The sequence below is a fragment of the Grammomys surdaster genome, unplaced genomic scaffold (assembly GCF_004785775.1).
Source record: "Grammomys surdaster isolate TR1022 unplaced genomic scaffold, NIH_TR_1.0 125381, whole genome shotgun sequence".
Classification (NCBI taxonomy): Eukaryota; Metazoa; Chordata; class Mammalia; order Rodentia; family Muridae; genus Grammomys; species Grammomys surdaster.
The window spans coordinates 1-10,244 of record NW_021620251.1 but is presented as its reverse complement, the minus strand read 5'-3'; the positions used below and the strand labels follow the sequence as shown (position 1 = coordinate 10,244).

General features: G+C 44.7%; 1 protein-coding gene across 1 annotated transcript; it reads left to right on the top strand.

The window, feature by feature from the left end:
• Window positions 1–473: 473 nt before the first annotated feature.
• LOC114637724 (acylcarnitine hydrolase-like) lies at window positions 474–9,196 on the top strand (the record flags this gene model as incomplete). Its single annotated transcript, XM_028785991.1, has 12 exons — window positions 474–549; window positions 893–1,103; window positions 2,208–2,349; window positions 3,864–3,997; window positions 4,074–4,332; window positions 6,569–6,667; window positions 6,931–7,071; window positions 7,195–7,275; window positions 7,491–7,635; window positions 7,993–8,127; window positions 8,497–8,569; window positions 8,995–9,196. Coding segments are annotated over exons 1-12 (1,698 nt in total), but the record flags the coding sequence as incomplete, so codon positions are not given.
• Between the last annotated feature and the right edge of the window lie 1,048 nt (window positions 9,197–10,244).

Here is a 10,244-nt window from a genome sequence, read left to right as displayed (position 1 = left end):
TTGCAGAGACCAAGGACCCTGGAAGCAGGCTCACTAGACTGAGTCTTCAAAGGTAGGGGGAGTCTTGAGGATGAGGTCACACTCAGACCTTCTGCATTTATCCAATTTTCCTGTGACATCTAGACTGTGACCTTCTCACAAAAGCTCTCTGACTTCTTCTGTTACAGTTTTCTGTCCAGGTGAGGGGACAGGGTTCCTGGTATCCAGGACAAGCTCCAGAATTCATGCTGTGCCTTTCCAGAAGACCAGAGAGGGAGCAGAAACAACAGAGGTGACTTTCCCTGCCTCCTGGCCATTGGCTCCTATCACTTACGACTAATAACTTCTCCTATAATGAGACCTTTGACCGGCCACAGGGTCCCCACCTACATCTTTTGATTTAAATTCCTGCCTGGACAGAACTCACACAGTCTGCTTCCTGTTTGTGAAACGTGGCCATCTTAGCAGCACAGAGGCAGACCTGCGAGCTGACCATGCCAGGGCGCCAACTGCACAGCTGGCTGCATGCTGTCATTTTTGGGCTGCTGCTTCTTCTTATCCATGTGAAAGGTGAGGATCACTAAACTGGCAATGGGGACTGACTGGAGTCAGAGAATAATTGAGCTTGTAGAAAGGAAGGCATGGGGGACAGAAAGGGAACTAATTGAAGACATAAATCAGACATTCTCAAACTGTAGTTTAGGACCAAAGGGAAATCCCATATATTGAATGGTTCCTAGCCAGAGGGATGGGGAAGCTCCTACACTCACAAACTATACACAGGTGAACTGAGGGCAAGAGGGGCTGCATGTGGGTTCCCTTCTTCTATGCCCTGGTAACAATGAGGTGGAAATCTCACAATCTGATGGCAGTTGATTACAGAAAACTAACCCACATGGCATCTCTCCACCAGGTCAAAACTCCTCAGAGTCCAGCCCCATCAGAAACACACACACTGGCCAGGTCCGAGGCAGCCTTCTACATGTGAAAGACACTAATACTGATATCTACATCTTCCTGGGAATTCCTTTTGCCAAGCCTCCTGTAGGACCACTGCGCTTTGCACCTCCTGAGGACCCTGAAACATGGAGTGGTGTGAGGGATGCGACCTCATACCCGGCCATGTAAGTTTTAGACCCAGAGGGTTTCAGGAACTGAGGTAAGACTGTCTCTAAGCTCTGGGCCATGCTGAAGTGTGTTGTCCATCTCAGCTATGAAGCAGTTTTCTCTATTTGTGGATGAGTGCCCCATGTGTTTTCTGATAATGTATTAAGGCCGGGTAGAACAACTGTACCAGGTTCCTGGGTCAGAGCTTCATACTCATAGGGAATAACATGAAGATACTAGAGAGAGAAACAAAGATAAAATTGTTCACACATTCCAAATAAGCAAAGTGTTCTCTACCACAATGGGGGGATCTCTAGGCATGATTAAATGTCACATATTAGGCAGCAAGCACCCTGAATCCAAGAGAATGCATTTTAGGTCCTTGAGTACAGCAGTGGTTGATATTTGCTAACTCCCTCCTCACAGTCATTGTGAAAACCTATAAGGCCATGTGCCATTAACCGTGGAACAAATATGTGTAATTAATTCCCTCTGAAGACACTGCAGACAAGAGAAGTTCCCTGAGAGTCTGTACATATGATGACTACCCACTACTCTTTAGGGCAGCATTGTCCACTGAATCCTCTAGTAGCTGTGTAAGGCCAACACCCAAATATTACTATCTTAGATTGTTTTCTGCTGCTGTAATAAAGTACCAAAAAAACAACTAAGGGGGAAAAGATACTAGTAGAGACTCCAGATTGCAATCCATCCTTTGGGTAAACACAGTGAATCAAAACTACAGGAGCTATTCAATCACAGTCATGCCCAGAAACAGAAACTAGAGAATGATTGTATGACTTCTAAGGCTTAACTTGATTTTCTTATATAATTCCATGAATGTCATTACAGACAGCCAAACATTTCCATGGAGACCCTTACTAGTTTCTCTCTCTTTCTGAGACTCAGAAAGAATAGCACCTGACTGGCAGCCTCCCTAGAAATCTGGCTCCACCCCAGCTTTCATGGAGCCTGTGGCCTTTTCACTTGGTCAGAAGGGACTTAAAGAGAGAATATGTGAGGAGCAGCAGCTGAACATGCCTGAGATGAAAATCTCCAGACTCACATTGGGTTTTAATCACCATCCATTCCTTGGAATATATGTCTGCTATTTTCATCAGGTGTCTTCAAATGCAAGATATGCCAATTGAATTAGGCCTGCTAGATATGAAAATGAACCTGTCTTCCATCCCTGTGTCTGAGGACTGCCTGTATCTCAACATCTACACACCAGTTCATGCCCACGAGGGCTCTAACCTGACTGTGAGTGTCAGGCTGTGGTCAGCTTGGCGAGAGGGCAAGATGAGTAGAAGGAACAAAAGCAACTTTAGTTCTATTGCAGAGTAGACCCTGATGAAAGTCTTAGCTTACTTGGGTCAAAGGCCATCTCAATCACATGAAGCAACTGAAGCCTGGGTATGGGACAAAGAACATCAGGAGCACCGAGCCATCAAAGGCTTTCACTCTTTTTTTTTTTTTTAATTTTTCAAATCATAATTTTTACTTATTCACACAGGGGTTATAAACACAAAAATGCAGGACGTGGGGAAGGGGATGACACTGGAGCATGGGTGTTCAAGGAGAATACAGATATCTTTCAGAACAGGATATTGGGTGGGTGAAGGTTCAGGGGACAGGTCGAGATGACTCTGCCTATGATTCACTTGTCCTTATCTAAGTTGGTATTATCTACGTAGACTACCAATTTACAAGGTCTATGACTACTCAGGCTGGTAAATTTCCACAAAAGCTGCCTGTTTACAATAGCTTATAGCCATCTGTTTCAATGTTTTTCCACAGAGACCCAAGACTTGGTGTTAGTATACATGTATTACAGGCCTATGGCTGATTTTAGGCCTACAGTGTGTAAGCAGGGCTGCCCCTGACATCTCCTCCTTTCTCTAAGTACAGAAGGGCTGTGGCTATTCTAATCTTGCAAAGGCGGGGATAGAGCCTTGACCTCCAGTAATTGAAGGGGACATTGTATTGGCTCCGGTACCCCTGTCATTGTCCAGTGAGGCATGAGGGCCATACACATCCCGATGTCTTTTTCCTGGATAGGGGATACTTTTGACAGCAACCCCTTTGCAATCAGGCTAGTCCCTCAGGGAACCCAGAGAGACATTTTTAACTTTTATTTATATTCCCTTGCAGTGCTTAGCCTTGCAGCCTAATCAAGAATTCAGAACGCCAGTCAGAGGGTTCTGGGTGGCCCCTCTCTGCTTGGTCTAGGGGCAGAAGTCCCCTCTTTTAGGTTGGGTGGAGATGGGTTTTGAGAACACCCTGGGTAGAGTCACAACCTCATTTGGAATCTTGAGCTCTCACTCTATGATAAAACCAGATAAAACCAGAACACATTCTATGACTTGTTCTCTGCAGAACCACTTAGGGGCTCAACACTTCAACATTGAGGTCACCCAAATTTACACTTTTCAATGATCTGTTGTGACAATGAGAGTTGATGATCCTTTCCATTTTTAATCTGGAGAGGTATCCATAGAGACACCCCTCTCTGTTCCACTGTGAACAGCCTGAGTAATGATGACATCACTCTATACATACAGGGATGAATTCACACTGAGACTCATGGTGGGAATAGGAAGAGAAACACACTAATGGGAATGCTAGAGGGTCCTGGCTGTGGTCAAGGCCCTGAGTCTTGAGAATTTTTATGTATTTGTGTAGCTGCACAGAGGCTCAGGAGTTATAGTCTAGTACCCAGACAAGAGGGCTTGGACAGGCTAGGAGTTTCCTGGCTTCTCTCTTGACTTCTCCAGGTGATGGTGTGGATCCACGGAGGTGCACTGGTCACAGGATCGGCTTCCAGGTTTGATGGATCTCTCTTGACAGCCACTGAGAACTTGGTGGTTGTCACTATCCAGTATCGTGTAGGTGTCCTGGGCTTTTTCAGGTAAGGCCATTACTGGGCAATAGTAGCTGATCAGAACCTAGATAGCCTTTTGATCCATGCCCCTTCCACTTCTCAGCACTGGAGATGAGCACGCCAGAGGAAACTGGGGATACCTGGACCAAGTGGCCGCCCTACGATGGGTCCAGCAGAACATTGCCTACTTTGGTGGCAACCCTGACAGTGTCACTATTTTTGGCGAGTCTGCAGGTGGTGCAAGTGTGTCTTCACAGGTTGTGTCCCCCATGTCCCAAGGGCTCTTCCATGGAGCCATCATGGAGAGTGGGGTGGCCCTGGTGCCTGACCTAATCTCTGACACCTCTGAGATGGTCTCTAGTGTAAGTGTTTTCAGCCCTGCTGTCTAAGCCTTTATACTCTGGTACTCTGGTGTTTTGTTCAGTGAGGGAATCAAGGACCATGGGAAATAACTCCTTTCCAACATTTTTTTTGTTTTAGTTTTTTACCTTTAATCACTTTTTATAATCCAGTCTTTATCCTCCTTCCATTCTGCCCTCTGACAGTTCCTCATCCCATTCCTCATCTCCCATCCCCAAGAAAATGTCCCCACACATCCACAAACCCATCACACCCTACCATACCTCCCCATTCCCTGGGGCCTCAAGTCCCTAAAGGGTTATGTACATCTTCTCTCATTGAGACAAGACCAGGCAGTGTTCTGCTGTATATGTGTTAGAGGCCTCGGATCAGCTACTGTATGCTGCCTAGTTGATGGCTCAGTGTCTGAGAGATTTCAGGAGTCCCGGGTTTGTAGAGACTGCTGGTCTTCCTATTTGATCACTCTCCTCCTTAGCTTCTACCAGCATTTCCCTAATTCAACCACAGGGACTCCTGGCTTCTGGACATTGATTGGGTGTATGTATCTGTGTTTCTCTCAGTCAGCTACTTCTTGGACCTCTTGGAGGGCCACCATGTCTGTAAGCACATAATAACATCAGTAATGGTGTAAGGTCTTGGAGCCTCCACTTAAGATGGGTCCCAATTTGGGCCTGTCATTGGACCTCTTTGCCTCACACTCTTTTCCATTGTTGTCCCTGCAGTTCTTTTAGACCAGAACAATTCTAAGAGTTTTTGGTTGTGGGAAGGAAACCCCATCCCTCCACTTGATGCCCTGTCTTTCTACTGGAGGTGGACTCTACAAGTTCCCTCTACCTTCTGTTGGACATTTCATCTAAGGACCCTCCCTTTGAGTCTTGAGATTCTCTCACCTCCAGGTCTCAGATACATTCTAGAAGGTCCCCCTACCTCCTACCATCTGAAGTTGAATATTTCCATTCATTCTGCTGGCCCGTGAGGTTTCACTCCTGGTCCCCTCTCAGTACCTGATCATGTTCCCTTTTTCTCCTACCTTTCCCTCTCCCCTTCCTCACCCATTTTCCTCCCTCCCTCTGCCCTCTGGTTTCTTTTCCCTCCCTGGTGGGGGAGGGGTGTTAAAGAATTTTCACTTGGGCCTTATGGCTTTTTAATCTTTTTTGAGTTCTGTGGATTGTATTCTGGGTACTCTGGGCTTTTTTGACTAATATCCACTTATTAGTGAGCACATACCATGCATGTCCTTTTGGGTCTGAGATATCTCACTCAGCATGATATTTTCTTATTCCATCCATTTGCCTGCAAAGCTCATAATGTCCTCCTTCTTAATAGCTAAATAGTATTCCATTGTGTAAACAAATCACATTTTCTGTATCTATTCTTCTATTGTGGGACACCTGGGTTGTTTCTAGCTTCTGGTTATCACAGATAAGGCTGCTATGAACATAGTGGAGCATTAACCCCTCTGGCATGGTGGGGCATCTTTTGGGTATATGCCCAGGAGTAGTGTAGCTGGGTCTTCAGGTAGATCTATTTCCAATTTTCTGAGGAAACTCCAGATTGATTTCCAGAGTGGTTGTACCAGTTTGCAATAATTTCTGAGAACCTCAGGGGTTAGCATCTACTCACTTCTACTTCATACTGGATGAGTATGCTCCCTGTCCACGAACTAGTCCTTGCAAATTCTATCATTGGCAAAAATAAGTAGCACACTGTACTTGAGAGCTGGTTCACTAGTTTTTAATAGGGCTTGGAGTACAAGCCTGAGGCCATAAGTTCAAATCCCAATAACACACAAAAGGCTGGAAATAGTAACATGTATCTGTAATTCTCAGGTTACTCTCATCAGGTGGGAAGCAGAGACATGAGAATCCTAGGATGTTAATAAAACAGCTCATTAGTGTAGGCAGTAACAAAACAAGAAGTCACCCTGTCAAATAAGGTGGACAGTAAAGACTGAGACTTTGTTTTCCAAAATTCATGTACAAACCTTTAGACAATTACACTTACCCCAATACATGAAACACAGAAAAATAGGTGGAGAAAACAAAGCTACTCTAAACAAAAAGAACAGGTATGGAAGTAGAAAGGGTCCTGCTTGCTGGCTGTTAATCTGAGTAATTGTACAATGGGAACAATATGTATTTATTCCAATCCATACAACACACACTATAGTGTCAGAATTAGGCATAACAGAATCAACTTGGATTGAGAACTCTTCATCTTGCCTCATTCCCTTTGCAGACGGTGGCCAAGCTCTCTGGATGTGAGGGCATGGACTCTGAGGCCCTAGTGCGCTGTCTGAGAGGCAAGAGTGAAGAGGAGATGCTGGCTATTACCAAGGTTGGGAGACTTGTGTGTCTGGGACAATCCGGTCTACATGATGTGGGGTTCTAAACCAAACACCTCATCTTCATGCCTTTGTGTACTTTCAGTTCTGTGTGCAAAATAAATATCAAGATAGGCTAATCTAAGTGTAGATTCTCCTCCAGGGTGAGCAGATCACCCTGAAACTAGTGAGAAATGAGAAAAAGGTGGAGCTGACTCAGTTGACATCAGGGTATTTATTTCACTAACCATCAGCATTGACCACTAATGCCACTCAGGTCTTCAAGGTGATCCCTGCTGTGGTGGATGGGAAGTTCCTACCCAGGCATCCCAAAGAGTTGTTGGCATCTCAGGATTTTCACCCTGTCCCCAGCATCATTGGTGTCAACAATGATGAGTATGGTTACAACCTTCCTAAGGTGAGGCACAATTTCAATCCCTGGGAGCCTGGAGAGCATATGAATGCTAAGCCATAGAAACTCAGTGCATCTTTAATCCAAGTTCATCAGATACTAAACTTACCATTGTCTTCTGCCTCCCAGTCCAAGGGCTATCTTCAGACAATAGAGGAAATAACCAGACAGAACCTGCAGGCTCTTCTGAAAAAATCAGCAGCACAAATGGTGAGATGCATTTAATCCTCTCCAAATAGAGGGGTCCCTCATATCTCCTTCTCAGACAGCATCTCTATTAGTACAATCAGTACATATTGTGATTCTGTGTGTTGTCCTCAGACCTATACCCTATGTCAAGCCAGGCCACATTCTCCCAGATAGCAAATGTTGCCTACTTAACCTATACTATGCATAACCTCATTGTCCCTTATCTCCTGGTGTAGAAGCTGCCTCCTGAGTGTGGTGACCTGCTAATGGAAGAGTACATGGGGGACACTCAGGACTCACAGACCCTCCAAATACAGTACAAAGAGATGACGGCAGACTACCTGTTTGTGATGCCTGCTCTCCAAGTAGCACACTTTCAGCGTGAGTATATCTGTGACAAGTCTTATGGCCCCATCTCAGAGATGGGAGTCATGGGTGAACACTGTGGAGTGCAGTGGTGTCCAGGTCTCCTCATATCTAGTTTAAGATAGTGAAATCTGAGTACACAGGAGAAAATTGGTTGCTGATACTCTATTGACCTAACAAAACCACTCAGAGGCCATGGGCACTGATTAGCCAAAGACTTTTCTACTGCTGCTGCTCCAGCCTTGATCATCCTCTCCCATTTAACTTCTATGATTCTGAGTAACTTTTACTGATACAACTTGTTGTCCAAATATTTAATGAGAAAAACATCAGGTGAGAGGCAACTAAGTCATTATTTGTCCCCATCCCCAGGTTCCCATGCCCCTGTCTACTTCTATGAATTCCAACATCGACCCAGCTACATAGGGGAACCCAAGCCATCCCACGTGAAGGCTGACCATGGAGATGAGGTTCCTTTTGTCTTTGGGTACCTCAGAGGCATGAAACGTGAGTCTTTATTTCTTTATTTGAACTGAATGCGGTCTTGGATGTCTTCCTGTAGGGACTCCTGAGCTTTCAGTCCTTTTCAGAAAACCTAGGTTATGAGAGAAGGAAAAAACTCACATGTGTACCACATCATGACCTCAAAACAATGCTTAGCTTAGAATCTACACACTTTCCAGTCTAGCCTGTGATGGAGGAGCTGACATCACATTAGGGCAGGAATTGAATTGGGGATCTTGCATACTGAATAATGAAGAAGGGAGACAAAAAAGATAATAGTTTGGGGTCAGATAACAGCTGGGATGATGCATGTGAAGAATGACTTGACAGTCGCATGAGGTGGCATACACTTTGTCTTTCTCATGACTCCAGCTAACTTCACTGAAGAGGAGAAGCTGCTGAACAAGAGGATGATGAACTACTGGGCCAACTTTGCACGACATCGGTGAGAGCACTCACCTCAACCTTACACATGTGGGTCCCTAACTAGGGCTTCCTTGGACTAGAGGCATTCTAGAATGCATGAATCTTCCATCACATGATAGAGTCTTCTCTACACAATAGCACATTAATATACATATTTTGTAGATGTCAACTGGTCCTCTCACAGTGATCCAGCTGGTGGGGCTATAATGCTATGGTACTTTTCCTTAGATCTTGCCTCTTAGAGGTGACATAAAATAGGTCAGATAGTGCCCCCCATATGAAGCATTAACTCGTCAGTGAAACTAGTATGCACATATCAGGACACCTGTCCCATCAGACCCCTTAACCAGTGTCCTAATCATTCCACTGCCCTCACCCAAAACGTAGGATTGGGCTTTCAATGACTGTAACCTTACTATTCTTTGCTGGCTGACACATCCACAGGAACCCCAACAGTGAGGGTCTACCACACTGGCCTGGGTTGGACCAAAATGAACAGTACCTACAGCTGAACACCCAGCCTACTGTGGCCCAAGCCCTGAAGGCCAGTAGGCTGCAGTTCTGGACCAAGACTCTGCCCCAGAAGATCCAGGAGATAAACGGGACTCAGGGAAACCGTGCTGTAGTGTTCGGTATCAGGAACGGGGTGTGGGAATGAGGGCAGGAGGGGTCATTCTGAGGTTTAAGGTCTATTTTTTTGTTCCAACACTCAGAGAATCATTTCTAATCCAAATGTTTTCTCTTTCAGACATGTATGCAGCGCCCTTCATGTGTTACATCTTATTCTTCTGGGCAAATTTTTATTGGTCTTAATAAAAGTATCCATAACATTGTAGATGTGTGAACCCTAAGTACCCAGAGTGTCTTTAAGCCTTCATTGAAACTAGGCTCCTTCTTTCTTCCTCCCTTCCTTCAATTCTTTCTTCTTTTTTTAAAAATTCTTCCTTCCTTACTTTCCTCCGTCCTTCTTTTTTCCATTTGTTCCTTCTTCATTCCTTATTTTTCCCTTTGTTTGTCCTTCCTTCTTTCCTTCCTTCCTTTCTTCCATTTATAACTGACGACAGGAAACCTGATTTCTCTAAACCCTATTGCCTTCAAACTGATGTTCCCAAAAGATCATAAACTACAAACTGCACTCATAGCATCAGTGGCCTCAAATATTTGAAGGCCAAGATAAAAGCATTACATAACCCTGGGGCATGATAACAAGACACATATCTCTGAAGCAAAATAAAAACCATAACTTTAGTAACTTACAACAACAGTAACAAATGTACAGTCGTATAGATTGTGAAATTCGGGGTTGAGATGCCCACAGCTTTGCTGTGTGGTGAGAAACAGTTCTCTGGGAAATCAGTCTCAAGGATTACTTCTGGTACCTTCTCTTGGTGGAATGCATAAACAAAACCTTTCAAGGATAGTATTAAGTCCCTGCTGACTTTATGTGGGAGGCCAAGGAAGACCTTCCTGTCAGTGAGACTGACCACTTAGGATATTTCCATTTTATATGTACATCACTGACTGAAGTTCCTACTGCCAGCATGCCTGTGCTCAACAGCTCTGTATAGACACACTGAACTGGGTGTCAGTTATGTTTGAGACTTTAACAATTTTCTTATTTTTGATAGCTTGAGTGTGGATTGGTTCTATGGTGCTAGGGATTGATCTTAGGACTTGTGCATGGTGGGCAATGG